The 16,324-nt window shown below is 43.9% G+C and overlaps 1 protein-coding gene across 1 annotated transcript in view; it reads right to left on the bottom strand.

The window, feature by feature from the left end:
• The window catches only part of LOC124607175 (netrin-3-like), a 447,419-nt gene that overhangs the window by 104,025 nt on the left and 327,070 nt on the right, over positions 1–16,324 (bottom strand). The window contains exons 2-3 of the mRNA XM_047139387.1: positions 12,005–12,154; positions 7,876–7,953 (exon numbers count right to left, since the gene is read on the bottom strand). Of these exons, the coding sequence (XP_046995343.1) occupies positions 7,876–7,953; positions 12,005–12,154 (228 nt within the window). The remainder of the gene's footprint in view (positions 1–7,875; positions 7,954–12,004; positions 12,155–16,324) is intronic.

Raw genomic sequence — 16,324 nt, 5'->3', positions numbered from 1 at the left:
ACATAGATGAGCAGTATTGTTAATATTTGCAGGTTTTCTTCCTGAGTAGCTGCTTCAGTAATGTTTATTAAGTAGACAAGATTAAATATTTTCCGTCTTTTGCCGCTGAATGTTTATTTTTTCTCAACCCCACTTGTTTAACTTATTCGTATTAGGCGTCAGCAGTGGTTTTAATGTTTGCTATTCTATTTCGTGTGTCCATTTATCTGTATACATGCATTAGATAAACATAATATAAACTGAGGGTTGAATAACACATCGGCGGTTTTTTTTCCTCCTGATTTTTATTTGTATGAACTAGTTTTCGGCTTATTAGGCCATCTTCAGATAACTACTGGCTATTATTTACAAGCAACCTGTGTTCTTACGAACCAAACTTCTGGACTAAGATACAACGTACTTACATACGATATTTAGTTGTGGTATTGTCTTTGGAATTATCAAACGGGTCTTTTGTCTTTTTGTTCTGTAAAACTGTTCTTTAACATAATAAATCACATTTTATGGTTTGTCAGTACCATGTATGACATCAATTAGAATTATTTAGAATACACATTACAAAATTACAAATTTTTTGTATTTGTTGTGAACAGTTGCACTGGACACAAATTGTTGGTTGTACAACAGCTATGTTTTCTTTGGGGGTTACATTTTGTTATTATAAAAATTGTGCATTAATATATACCAAATATTAAATTGTTACAGTTGAGTTACAGTTAGGAATATAAACACATAAGGGATATTACATTATATTTGGGTGTGAATTTGTTTACTATTGGAAGACTTTGTGGTTAGTAGTAGGTTTACTTTATTGTGTAAAGTTTAAGAGTGGTGATGTGTTCAGTTGTAATTGGTAATTTAGAACCAGCTGGGGATTTAGGTCTAAGTGTTTGTTAATTTCAAGTGCTTCTAGAAGGCTGAGTTTTCTGCCTGTGTTGGCTATACATAGCCCTTCTGTGTGTGTTAGATATTTCTGTCCTTCTTTGAGCACATGTTCAGCAAAGATTAAATAAATCAGACTCCACTTTTGCTGAACATAAAGCTCGCCCTCCGAGATGCGTCTTTTCAGTTGACGCCACAATGGGCGACTTGCATGCCGATGATGATGATATGTTGATTAGGAGAACAGAACACCCAATCCCCGAGCGGAGCAAATCTCCGACCCGCCCGAGTTTCGAACTCTGGCCCGCTGGATGGCAGCAAGACTTGCTGACCATTCAGCAAAGGAGGCGGACATTACCGAGACTATGCAGGTATTACATATTATTCGGATTAATGTGAGTACGATCTCATATGGTAAAACAATTTTCCTCCTCCTTTTCCTCTTCATCTGGCAAAGGAATATCACACCTTTTTAGTTGCTGTTAACTGAAGATTTCCGAGTGTCGGTCGTGATTCTCGGGGAGTGTAGAGGTTTTGGAGTTCCGTTGCACGCAGAGAGTGGAGGCGACTTTTCGGTGATTCAGATGACGAGAGATGGGATTCTGAATCTGGAGAGTGTATGTGTGGAGCTTATGGGCGCTTTACGGCGAGGTTACCAGCGCTCTTATACTCATTAAAACAAACTAATGTGGATAAAATCTCATGGACTAGAATTGACCACACAATCACTCTATCGCGCATGCTCTAAAACAACGTAAAATAGTACAAGTGGCTATATATGAGATTAAAACACAAGTAAAAAGAGAAAGTAGCTAAAAGAAAGGCACAAGAAAATGTGACTGGCTGACCACTTACAAAACGTCTTTGGATGAGGCAGTCACCCCGTTAACATGTTAAAACCATCTCGCTAAAAGCTTGGGAGAAACTTTGGATAATTCACAAAATTTTAAAAGTCTAACCACTTTCATTTGAACGTTACTTAAATTAGAGGGGAGATCCGTCGGCCAATGCGACGCGGCCCGTTGGTCGGAAAATAAAACAGTCCACTAAAATATGGCCCACAGTAATTTGTACGTCACAAGCACCACACATTGGAGGTCACTCTCGCAGGAGCTAGAAGCCATGCATGATGGGGCTGTGACCTACGCAGAGGCGAATAAGGAGGACCTCGTCCCGTCGACGTGGCTGGAAGGAGGTACGACGCCACGGCCGCTTTGTGGCCTTCATTAGACGAATTTGCCGTCTGTCATTTCCAGCTACTCATCCTCTCACCGATGAAAGAGTCGCCATCTCAACAGCGAGACTATAGCAACCAGGGGGATGGCACAATGAAATAACTGAGTATTACGATGTGCCTCCTTGGCTGCTAGGTCCGCTCTTTCGTTCCCTGCATTGCCCATGTCCCCTGGCACCCAGCAGTAAGACACCTCCTTTCCCAGCGGTTGTAGTCGGAAGAGGACAGCCTGGATATTCTTGAACTACTCTGTCTACTGGGTACACAAATTGTGTACAGTTAAGGGCACTCAGAGAATAGGAACTGAAAAGAAATTGAGCACAGGAAGAACGTCTCATCTGCCCCAGTTCCCGCAAGATCGTGCGTAATACTGCGTCAAAGACATGAAAGTCTTCAGGCAGTCGGACCTCGGGAACACGATCTGGGGAAACAACAGAGCGACCACCTTAGGCCCGCTGTTTGGGCCCATCCGTAAAGACAGCTACATAGTTGTGGTGCTCAGACAATATGTGAGAAAATATCACATTAAAAACAGAAGCAGGAGTGCCATCTCTCCTGTACTGCATCAAATAAAAAATATTCTGGGCCTCTGCAGTAACCATAGCGGCAGACGGTTAAAATCCTGAATTTGAGGCTGTACTTGCTTCACACCGAGTGAGTGCAGCACACGCTTCACGCAGATCTCAAACTGCTTTGAGGCTCGTAGACGGTTGGAGAAAAGGCTTTCCAGAAGCGGACACCCAACAGTATGGTATGCGGGCGGAGTCGGAGCTGCAAGGAACTTGCGTGCCCGACGCACCATAAGGAGTTGCCGCTGGATGGTGAATGTTAGTTTCTAGGCCTGAACCCTACAGACTGGATGTGGGACTGGTCCTATAAGCATCCGTGGCCAGCCGAATCCCCTCATGGCGGACAGCGTCAGTGATCTGCAGATCAGAAAGCTTTGCCGATCCATTGCAGTACAGGAGAGATTACACTCCTGCTTCTGTTTTTAATGTGCTGTTTTCTCACTTTTTGTCTGAGCACCACAACTATTTAACTGTCTTTACGGATGGGTCTAAACAGGGGGCCTGAGTGGTTGCTGATCCATTGGGTATGGGACTGGACCTATAAGCACCGGTGGCCAGCCGAATCCCCTCATGGCGAACGGCATCAATGATCTGCAGATCAGAATGCCTTGCCGATCCATACACCGTGCACCCGTAATTGAACCGAGAACGCACGAAAGCTCTATAAAACTAGGGCAGACAAGCCCTGTTGTGGCTAAGGCACTTTACGATGTTCAGTGCCTTGGGGGTCTGGCTTTTTGCATCTGGATTTCGGCATGTAATCTGATACCAAAAGTCCTCAAATATGTGGTGCTGGAATGTTAAATACACTATTGGCCATTAAAATTGCTACACCAAGAAGAAATGCGGATGATAAACGGGTATTCATTGGACAAATATATTATACTAGAACTGACATGTGATTACATTTTCACGCAATTTGGGTGCATAGATCCTGAGAAATCAGTACCCAGAATAACCACCGCTGGCCGTAATAACGGCCTTGATACGCCTGGGCATTGAGTCAAACAGAGCTTGGATGGCGTGTACAGGTACAGCTGCCCATGCAGCTTCAACACGATACCACACTTCATCAAGAGTAGTGACTGGCCTATTGTGACGAGCCAGTTGCTCGGCCACCATTGACTTGACGTTTTCAATTGGTGAGAGATCTGGAGAATGTGCTGGCCAGGGCAGCAGTTGAGCATTTTCTGTATCCAGAAAGGCCCGTACAGGATCTGCAACATGCGGTCGTGCATTATCCTGCTGAAATGTAGGGTTTCGCAGGAATCGAATGAAGTGTAGAGCCACGGGTCGTAACATATCTGAAATGTAACGTCCACTGTTCAAAGTGCCGTCAATGCGAACAAGAGGTGACCGAGACGTGTAACCAATGGCACCCCATACCATCACGACGGGTGATACGCCAGTATAGCGATAACGAATACACGCTACCAATGTGCGTTCACCGCGATGTCGCCAAACACTGATGCGACCATCATGATGATGCAAACAGAACCTGGATTCATCCGAAATAATGACGTTTTGCCATTCGTGCACCCAGTTTCGTCGTTGAGTACACCATCGCAGGCGCTCCTGTATGTGATGCAGCGTCAAGGGTAACTGCAACCATGGTCTCCGAGCTGATAATCCATGCTGCTGCAAACGTCGTCTAACTGTTCGTGCAGATGGTTGTTGTGATGCAAACGTCCCCATCTGTTGACTCAGGGATCGAGACTTGGCTGCACGATCCGTTACAGCCATGCGAATAAGATGCCTGTCATCTCGACTGCTAGTGATACGAGGCCGTTGGAATCCAGCACGGCGTTCCGTATTACCCTCCTGAACCCACCGATTCCATATTCTGCTAACAGTCATTGGATCTCGACCAACGCGAGCAGCAATGTCGCGATATGATAAACCGCAATCGCGATAGGCTACAATCTGACCTTTATCAAAGTCGGAAACGAGATGGTACGCATTTGTCCTCCTTACAGGAGGCATCACAAGAACGTTTCACCAGGCAACGCCGGTCAACTGTTGTTAATGTGTATGAGAAATCGGTTGGAAACTTTCTTCTTGTCAGCACGTTGTAGGTGTCGCCACCGGCGCCAATCTTGTGTGAATGCTCTGAAAAGCTGATAACTTTCATATCACAGCATCTTTTTCATGTCTGTTAAATTTAGCGTCTACAGCACGTCATCTTCGTGGTGTAGCAACTTTAATGGCCAGTAGTGTAGTTAATATTGTCTGCATGTTAAGGCTAGACTGGTGCAACTTGGTTACACTTCTTTATAGGCGAAAAAATGTAGGAAGTTTATCTGGGCGAAGTAGCGCGTGTTTCCCATCACCTAGAAAACGCAAAATGCTCTTGCGGAATTTCTTACGATCATCGCGAAAGGAAGAAGAGGCAATACTACAACCCTACCTAGTCAGAGCGTTTAAAACTGCGACCATTTTCTGCTTTTTTTGTTTTGGATTTCTTCTGTCCATTCTCAGAGTAAATAATCACTGTGCACATCTAGAGACCAGTTGTGGCTACGGCAGGTCGACGGTTTAGGTGAAATGGAATTACCACTTCCTGAGAAAACAATTTGTATCCCCCCTTCCCAGCCGCGGCGCCTGAGTAAGGGAGCGGTGAGCAAACAGGGTGCCTGCCCCTCCATCCTCCATAATCCTCGACAATCCCCGATAGACGACCGAGGAAACGGGAATTGCGGGGCCATTTCGGCGCAGCGCCCAGGAGGCAGCAAATTTCCGGCGCAGGAAGCAATTCTAAACACTCATCTCGCGGTGCGCCGGCATTCGGAACCCGGCGTCTCCGCCCCTACCGCCATCGCCCCCGCTTCTTCCGAAATAAACAGGTTATTTGCGCGCTCTTAGCAAACCGCGTTAAACAGCAGCTATAGTGCTGGAGAAGTGCATTCGGGACAAACGATGCGTGCTGGAATTTTATGTCGGACGTCTACAGGATTTAAATAATAAGAAGAGTATTTATCCTTCACTTCATTTCTGCAAAGTAATCGAACATCAGCTGTTTGTTGCGGGGCGATTATTCAATTAATGGCTACCCTTAAGTCACGAACACATATTGGATACGTCCCCGTGTTAGTGAGTGTATTGAATACTTCATTACTTCCCGTACATCTATATCACTGATATTCAAGCCCATTTACCGTATGTGGCGGAGGGTTTTCCTTCAACTATCATTTCCCCCTCTCCTGTTCAGTTCGAAATCATTGCGTGGGGAAACTACTATCTGTAAACCTCCGTATGAAGTCTGATTTCTCTAATTTTCCCCATTATGGCCATTTCGTCAGATGAACGGGGAGCAAGTAATATGGTCGGTGGGGCCGAGCGGTTCTAGGCGCTTCAGTCCGGAACAGCGCGACTGCTACGGTCGCCGGTTCGAATCCTGCCTCGTGCATGGATGTGTGTGATGTCCTTAGGTTAGTTAGCTTTAAGTAATTCTAAGTTATAGGGGACTGATGACCTCAGATGTTAAGTCCCATAGTGCTCAGAGCCATTTGAACCATTTGAACCAGTAATATGGTTGCTGTCTCTTCTAGGAATGTACACTTGTAGTCTCCTTCGTATACCATTTCTTAAAAAGAGACATAACAGCTTGTAATATTAACTACAGTTTTTTTGGAGACTGTGGGAAGCTGTCATTTCACCGTATCCATACAAATGGAACTCTGCAAGGATGGCTACCCTAACTCCAGGCATACACATGAACACACTAGGTCGCATTCACCTGGATTGGTCGAAGTGGCTACGAACTCAATGACACCGAGACCTGCAAATCGCACCTGCGTAACTTTAAGTGCCAGGGTGTCCTCTAGCGTTACGAGAATGAAGCTGACCACTTTCTCCCTTCAGTTGTGACAGGAGACGAAGCATCGGTCTGTGGAATATCGACGCAAAGACTCGCCCCAGAAAAAGAAATTCAAGACGCAGCCCTCAGCTGGAAAAATTCTGGCCACAGTGTTCTGGGGCGCAGATGGTGTTCAAAATGTTCAAATGTGTTTGAAATCTTATGGGACTTAACTGCTAAGGTCATCAGTCCCTAAGCTTACACACTACTTAACCTAAATCATCCTAAGGACAAACACACACACACCTATGCCCGAGGGAGGACTCGAACCTTCGCCGGCACCAGCCGCACAGTCCATGACTGCAGCGCCTGAGACCGCTCGGCTAATCCCGCGGGGCGCAGATGGTGTTATCTATGTTGATTTCCTTGATAGTGGAGCAACAATGAATTCAGAGTGTTACATCACAACGCTACGAACTCTAAAACGACGGCTAACAAGGGGCCGAAGGGAAAAGGGAAAATGTTTTCCTGCAGCATGACAATGCTAATCCCGCGGGGTGCAGATGGTGTTATCTATGTTGATTTCCTTGATAGTGGAGCAACAATGAATTCAGAGTGTTACATCACAACGCTACGAACTCTAAAACGACGGCTAACAAGGGGCCGAAGGGAAAAGGGAAAATGTTTTCCTGCAGCATGACAATGCCAAACCACACACTTCACGTGCCACCACAGCAGAACTTCAGAGATTGAATCTCACCACCGTACGGCATCCTCCATACAGACCAGATTTAGCACCGTCTGACTTGAATCTGTTCGCGATAATGAAAGACGATCTGCGGGCATCATTATGCTTCTGATGAAGACGTTGAGAGAACTGTGAGACTGTGGTTGCGGAGTGTCGACTTCTTCCGTGACTGCTTCACTAAACTTGTTCATTGTTGGCAGAAATTTATCCAATTGGCTGGTGATTATGTGGAAAAGTGAATATTTGGTAATTAAAGATCACATTCTAAGGATTATTTCTACGTTTGATTTATTAAAATATTCCCGTCATAACCCAATTAACGAAGGTGAAGGCATTACTTTTCATTCAACCCTCGTATGTTTGTTTGTTTGTATGTATGTATGTATATACTGTCCGTCCCTGGTAGCTGCGTGGTCAGCGCGACGGAATGTCATATCTAACGGCCCGGGTTCGATTCCCGGCTGGGTCGGAGATTTCCTCCGCTCAGGGACTGGATGTTGTGTTGTCCTTATCATCATCATCATTTCATTCTCATCGATACGTAAGTCATCGAAGTGGCGTCAACTCGAAAGACTTGCACGAGGAGAACGGTCCACCCGACGGGAGGCCCTAGCCACGTGGCATTTCCATTTATATATGTACTCACCTCTTCCGCTGGTGGAGGCACCACCACCACTTTCTTCACTGCCAGTAGAGATCTGCGTGGCGGCCACTCGCGGTATTTCTGAAAAGAAGGACACAGTATTCAAAATCGCCTCTCTCTTTCGCCAAGACAATAAATCATGACGTGCATCTGGAAATTTTATTGCTATATGTCAATATATTAAGAATAAGCCCTTCCTAATTCATTACTTTTTCAAAGATCTGTTCTAGACACAGCCAAAACAGGCAACGTATGATAACTGCAACATTACAAAGGAAACATAAGAAAATTAAGCTCAGGCTACGAAAGAACATAATAAAATTAGGAAAGAGGTAGTATGACTTTGCAGGGGAGCAAGATCCACCGAATAGATACAATTTTTCTTTGAACTTCATTCACAGACAGGTTTTGGATGTATAGTGGACTAAAACAACTTAATATGCCTATTAATTCTACTAAAATAACTTATTCTGGCCCAACATACAGCACTTATAATGAAAATATTAATTTCCGATAGCGGTCTGCGAATGAAGTTGATCTTTGTTGAATCTTCTTCCGTTACAAAATTGGTTTTACAGTTGCGGACTCAGCCTAAGCATCCAGCACACGGAAATACATCAAGATATTTCTACTGTAGAATAACCTCAAGTTTATGCTGCTTGTTCGAAGATACCGCTATTTATCTACTACAGATTGCTCGGTACTTGTCTAACCACACTGACAAATGACAAACAATATCGGTTACATGCATGCTGTGAGAAGAGAAGCGTAATTACGAGGAATACTGCACCATCTGACGACGCTATTAACAGGTGTTTTCATTTCGTTCAGACTAGGCAATGAAAAATTTGGAAATTTGTGCGAAGGTTCTATGGGACCAAACTGCTGAGGTCATCGCCCCCTAGGCTTACACACTAATTAAACTAACTTACGCTAAGAACAACAGACACACCCATGCCCGAGGGAGGACTCGAACCTCCGACGGGGGGAGCCGCGCGGACCGTGACAAGGCGCTTCAGATCGCGCGGCTACCCCGCTCGGCAGACTAAGTAATGATACAGTATATACAAATAGTGAGTAACACATATCTTTAAATGCTTGTCGAATTTGCAGGAACTCACCATTTCTTGCTTTACTTTTCAGAATACAAACTGTAGTCTGGGCAATTGAAATATGCTCTTACAAAGGAATGATGAACATCAGATGCATAGATTGAGGAAAAAAAATAAGAAAATACTGAATCGAATCGAGAAGAAGAGAGTTATGTGAAACAACTTGACTAAAAGAAGGGACAGCTTGACATAACACATCGTGATGCAACAAGGACTCGTCAGTTTTTTAATGGAGGGGAGATTGAGCGGTAAAAATTATAGAGGGGGATCAGGTCTTGACTACAGCAGATAGATTGAAGAGGCTATAGAATTCAGCATTGTTACATAGATGAAGAAATTAGCGTGGAGTGCCACTGCACTGCCAGAAACAACAAATCTGGGAATAAATGGCTTTGAAATTATGTCTGTTTCGTGTATTGATGTTGCGTACAGTGTAACTCCTCTTAAATCGACTTCGTTTGCAAATAATAGAGGCAAGGACTAAATGTGATGGGATGTATTTGGCCTTACCATCACGAAATGGTGGATGCTGAATGCGGACGAGCAGTTGTGTGTTACATTATAACACGAACATAAATTCCACTGACTGCCCATTAGAATTCCATTGTTATTTACATAAAGCTACTAATTCAATATTCACATGTGCCTGTACCTAAGAAACCCTTTATAAATAAGAGCAATATAGATTTTGTAATGAAGAACATAAACTGCAACAATAAAACCGATAAAACAATTGCTAAAATTTTAGTATATTCCACTGGATTAGCAGTGATGATATTGCTGGAGTAATTTATCAAAATATCACCTACGGGTAATTATTACTAAAGGATAACACCATCCGCACCAAAATTGTCCTATGGAACATAGAAATAAAGACCGGTGCCCACTCCACCAGTCGCAAAACAATAGGAAAGGAAGGGAATTGGAAAACTCACAAACCGCAGGTTATAGTGCGCGAACACGTTCAGAAAATCACCAGCACAGTACGGCACATGTTTGGACCAAACCCCTCTCCCCCCAATGTTTCAAGAGCTATTCTAGTGTGTGAGCTACTTTACGAAAGGAATTTCACCATGTAATGTATCGTATGTAACTTAAATTAAAATCTAAAGTGCACCCAATGGATTTTGTTTTCATTTTGTAATGAGGAAAAGAAAAAACGAACAACTGCTACAAGCTTACATCGGCGAAGATCAGTTTGTGTTTCACAGAAATATAGGAGCACGCAAGGCGACACTGTTCACACGACTGTACCTTAGACGACAGATTAAAGAAATGCGGGGTTACAATGTTGATCAGAATACTATCTTTGAAATTATGAAGGTATCAGGGATAAAATATATGGTCCGAGTGGTTATTTGGCACTCTGCACAGGAAACAGACTCGAAATGTAAGGAAAGTAGTTGTTGAGAAAGATGTGACACAAGGTTGTAGCCTACACCCGATGCTATTCAGTCTGTGCATTTAGGAAGCCGTGAGTAAAACCACAGAAAAACTTTGGAGAAGGAATTCAAGTTCAGTGAGAAGGAATAAAACCTTTGAGGTTTACCGATGACATCGTAATTCCGTCAGAGGCAGCGAAGGACTTGGAGGAGCAGTTGAACGGAATGGTCAGTGTCTTGAAAGGAGAATACAAGGTGAACACGAACAAAAGATCACAAGCATAATGGAATGTAGACGAACTACATCAATAGATGCTGAAAAAAATGGTTCAGGAAAAGAGACACTAAAAGTAGTAGACGGGTTTCGTTATTTGAGCAGTAAAATAACTGATTGCCTAAGTAGACAGGATACAAAATGAAGACTGGAAATGGCAAGAAATCGATTCTGAAGAAGAGACGTTTATTGACACGGAGCCGGCCAGCGTGGCCGAGCGGTTCTAGGCGCTTCAGTCTGGAACCACGCGACCGCTACGGTCGCAGGTTCGAATCCTGCCTCGGGCATGGATGTGTGTGATGTCCTTAGGTTAGTTAGGTTTAAGTAGTTCTAAGTTCTAGGGGACTGATGCCCTCAGATGTTAAGTCCCATAGTGCTCAGAGGCATTTTTTTGTTGACACGGAATATAAATTTGCATGTTGAGAAGTATTTTCTGAAGGCGTTTTTCTAGAGCGTAGCCTTGTGCGGAAGTGAAACGTGGACGATTAGCAATTGAGACAAGAAGAGAATAGAAGCTTTGGAAATGTGGCACCACAGAAAAATGCTGAAGGTTAGATGGGTAGACAGCGCAACTAATGGTGAGTTTCACAAGCTGCGACATCGTCGCGAAAAAAAACAGTGACCCGTGTATGTAATAAGTTTCCTTTAATTTAGGTCTATGGTCACAAACATTTTGTTAACAGATTACCGGTTTCGGTCATTAATTACCATCATCAGATCTGTTTCATTAGGACTTTGTTTTTATGAAACAGATCTGATGATGGTAATTAATGACCGAAACCGGTAATCTGTTAACAAAATGTTTGTGACCATAGACCTAAATTAAAGGAAACTTATTAATGATGAGTTACTGAGCAAAATTGGCGAGAAAAATAAGTGGCCCAACGGGGCTAAAACAAAGGATCGGTTAATAAATTCAGTATTGGAAGGAAGTGTGGGGAGAAGAATTTTATAGGAATAGCAAGGGATGAATAAAGTATACCGGTTCAGTAGGAACCACCACCACCACCACCACCACCACCACCACCACCACCAACAACAACAACAACAATGGAATTTTTATGGAATAGAGCAGTTTCTGATCCGTAGGTCAAAATCTTTGCGATGAATTCTCATTACTTTGGTCTACGGCACCATGTAAACAAAATAGGAATGATGAAAAGTATGTGTCTTGGTGGCGGTGCTAGAAGAAGTGAGGACTGTGCTTCTCAAACTAGAAACCAAGATTTAGCAAGAGACATTGCACCAACGGGACACACAATTTCAATGGGAGGCAGGATCGAAGCATGATTTGCTGCTGTGACACACTCGCATGCATTATTGGACGAACATGTAGCAGCAGGATCTGCGAGCAGAGTACTCACTGATGCAGGGCGCGATGTGCGACCGGCTCTGTTGGTAGCCCTTGGCGCAGCGGTTGCAGGTGACGCCGGTCACGCCGTCCTTGCAGGGGCACTGTCCCGTCGTCTGGTTGCACGTCTTGCCCGACGCCCCGATCGGGTGGCAGTCGCACGCTGTGGACAGGAAAAGCACCAGTCAGCCAGCCGTTGGAACACACTCTCCATACACTCTAACTGTTTCTCATGGCTACACCTACAGCTGCACTTCATAAGTCAGTGTACGTTGTACAGTATTATTTTCCGCTCCTTCTTCCAGCCAAAGACGACTCGATACCGAAATTATCTAATTTCGCCGTCGGGCCTATTGAAGTGTAACTGCCTCTTTCTTTCTTTCGCTTACGCCATAGTCCCGCAGTCGGCATGGTTACAACGGATTAGGCAATGTAAGCGTTAGGTATGGCCGGATGCCCTTCCTGCCGCCACCCCGTACCCCCCAGGACGGAATCAGTGTACCCCAACTGTCTGCTTCTAGGGTAAATCGTGAAATAGTGCGGACGTGTTTCAAATATCTGCGACGCGTGTAACTGAGGCGGAACGTTGGGACCAGCCCGGTATTCACCTAGCGGGATGGGGAAAACCGCCAAAAAACCACATCCAGGCTGGCCGGCATACCGGCCCTCGTCGTTAATCCGCCGGGCGGATTCGATCCGTGCCGGCGCGCCTACCCGAGTCCAGGAAGCAGCGGGTTAGCGCGCTCGGCTATCCTGGCGGATTGAAAAGTAACTGCTTCTATTGTATTATAATATAGAGATCGATACCATGAATTAGTACAGCATCCGAAACATGTTCATTTTCCGATTTATGGAGTGTCTCTTCGGGTTTTTGCCATTTTCATATGGTTTTGAGTAGGTAATTAACATTCCTGAATACTATAACGTTTTAGATCATCTGTTGGATACTAAAACACTGAAGTAGGCTGTGTATTGGATACTACAGTACAGTTGTAGGTTATGTATCAGATACTACAATACTGAAGCGGACTGTGGTATGAGTACTTCAGTCAGTTTTGTATACACAAATGTCGGCAGATAAAACTTGAAAATCTAAAAATACATATCACAATACTGTCTTTGGTAATTACACTTACATAAATTAATTATGTTCAATTTCTGGTCTCGCGGACTGACAAAGGCAAGAAAGTTTTCAGACGTACGGTAATCACAACCATCTCTTTGACATCTATATATCTGAAGCTAATATCTTAAGAAGGAATTCAGTTGTGGCTAAAATTTGATTCATTTCGACAACGACCACGTCTTGTGTGGAAATCCAAAAAGTCAACGAACTATTAAAAAATACAAATCGATACATACTCTGATGAAACACCTGACTTCAAAAGTAACATATATATGTTTAGTTATTACATTTCAATAATTTATATCTCATTGAAAAGCTTGGAGGACAGAGTAAACACACTGATTTTTAGATTATGTCAAAGCTGCTGAACTGGGATGAAATTCAAGTATTACATACGTAAAATGAGCCTAAAATGGAAATTCTAACACACACTTAATTCGCACAAACACTGATACGAATGGATGTGTGTGATGTCCTTAGGTTAGTTAGGTTTAAGTAGTTCTAAGTTCTAGGGGACTGATGACTACAGATGTTAAGTCCCATAGCGCTCAGAGCCATTTGAACCATTTTTTTGACCACTCGTTCTTCAACAGCCTTCTTTAGAACGCAGTCCGATACGATGAGGTCTGTCTCTGTAATCCCACTTCTTCATATTTATTGAGTCTGTTGGTTGCTCGAATTCACCTGCGTTCTTGGCACCTTCATTGACTGTCCCCAAAGTCTGGCCGATGTATGCCTTAGCGCATTAGAACAGAATACGGCGGACAGCCCGTTTACGGAGCCTCAAATCATCTTTCATCGTACCTAATAATGCACTCGTTTCCTGGGGTGAAAGGATAACGCATTTACTATTAAGTCGAGCAAAAAAAAAAAAAAAAAAAAAAAAAAAAAAAAAAAAAAAAAAAAAAAAAAAAAAGGCTCTGAGCACTATGCGACTTAACTTCTGAGGTCATCAGTCGCCTAGAACTTAGAACTAATTAAACCTAACTAACCTAAGGACATCACACACATCCCTGCCCGAGGGTATTTCGTCGGCGTTCTATTTGCTGGGCCTATACCTTCTGCCTGGAAGAATTTCGGATTTCTCTCCCACTGTGTCCGTATCCGTTCTTTTGCAATACGTACCGCTTAAACATCTATGCAAAGTGAAAGTTTTTTCTGCAAATAATTTTAAAAAGCAATTGGGTCCTAGCCTGTCATACTAAGTCTCCAAAGGGCGATAGTCCAGCAATGCACACTCACGAGTTCGACTAATAGGGAGACAGTTACTGACTACAGAATGAAAAAAAACTCCTTGCTGATAAATCAGCACCACTATTTGGCCCTCAACAACCTGACAGCATTATCAAACCTCACTGGGAGCGCAGAACGTGGCGTGGAGGTGAGTGTGTTTAAGAGAATTAATCACCAGTCGTAAGATGCGGCGTATAGATGACAGTCCACTTTGCTATGTTTTCCACTGTTATCTGAACTCACCGGACGCCAATACTGGTGTGGTTATTTAAACACGATAACGGTCGATATCTTTTCCCACCGTTAACGCGTTCGAGATCCCATTTCATATCTATTGACGCCACCCTCGATGTGGCGTAAAATATCCAGCTTATTCCGTTGCGATTGAATGGGACGTAACATTGTATCTCTCTCGCTTCATCCTTTCTGGTATACAGCTAAGGTTTGAGTGGGGGGAGAGGGGTAGGCACGTTTTACGATACTAAGAAATATTCGCAGTCCGCAATTCGGCTAATCTCGAATATTTCCTGTAAGGCCCGTGACACTATCTTTATAATCAGCATCCCGGAGGAAGTTCCGAACCCAAAGACAAGAGTTGCGTGTTTTGTGTTTTCTGTCAATACGAAACGCAATTAGAATATTATGCAGAAAACAGGCAAACAGTTTTGCATGTAAAAAAATGGCTCTGAGCACTATGGGACTTAACTTCTGTGGTCATCAGTCCCCTAGAACTTAGAACTACTTAAACCTAACTAGCCTAAGGACATCACACACATCCATACCCGAGGCAGGATTCGAACCTGCGAGCGTAGCGGTGGCGCGGTTCCAAAATGTAGCGCCTAGAACCGCTCGGCCACCTCGGTCGGCAGTTTTGCACGTAGCTCGGGCACTGGTATACTCTGTAATACAGGTCCGCCGTCCCGCGCTTTAGGGGGACCAAAATGTATACGAAGTTAATGTCCGTCTAGCGGCTTAAAATTATCGTCTACGCTTTAATGGCTCACGTGGTGGGTAATATATTGCCCCATGTGTCTCACCTCAACAAGTAACTGCCAGGGAAAGGAGGAATATTTATAGTACACCTTTGTTGGACTGTATCCTACACAAAGAAAATAATGGGCAATCTACCAAATGCTCGATTTAGGAACAGAGGACTGTAGTGACAAGATAAGGTCGTTGTACCTATAGTGTCGCATGGATACGAATAGGCTTGGATAACAGTCAGTTTTTGAAAGAAGGCGAAATAAAGGACAGTGTTTAACGTACCGCCGACGTCTACGTCATTACAGTCGGAGAACTAACTCACGACAACACAGGTAGGAACGGAAACTGTCGTAGCTTCATTGCAGGAACTGTTACAGAATTCGCTTGGAGTGGTTTAGCTGAAATAAGACAAAAACAATCAGGATGCTCGGACAGTGGTATAAACGCCGCTAGTCACAAATGTGAATCCAGTGGCTTATACAATTTATGACTACGCTCGGATTCGAAAAACTCTCTTGTTGTCAGCAATGTGAACTCAACTAGGAACGAAGCTGGCAGCCAAGGTGCAGCCGGTTCAGTAACGAAATTGCAAATTGCACCCTGTGTGTCATTACAAATAAACTATAAGTTGGTACATTAACACACAGCGAGTGCTCCTCCACGGCCGATTTCCCTACTTGTCGGCTGTGACAGAGGACGCGCAGTATGAGAGCGATCACGTAACAAAATTCGCCGACACGCAGGTTCTCGCTGTGGAGAAGAGCTGCTATGCCTGCTTGTTCACAACACAACGTTTAGACTGACTTAACTCTTGATAACCTGCCATTGTAGCAACAGTAACCGATCCAGCAACTGCGCCAGACACCTGTTGTCTCATATAGGCGTTGCCGACCGCAGCGCCGTATTGTGCCTGTTTACATAACTCTGTATCTGAATACGCATTCCTATACTAGTTTCTTTGGCGCTTCAGTGTAACTTTCCTTGATAACT

This window comes from Schistocerca americana, chromosome 3, assembly GCF_021461395.2.
Source record: "Schistocerca americana isolate TAMUIC-IGC-003095 chromosome 3, iqSchAmer2.1, whole genome shotgun sequence".
NCBI classification, from domain to species: domain Eukaryota; kingdom Metazoa; phylum Arthropoda; class Insecta; order Orthoptera; family Acrididae; genus Schistocerca; species Schistocerca americana.
The sequence above is the reverse complement of the archived record's forward strand: the minus strand, read 5'-3'. Positions and strand labels throughout refer to the sequence as shown.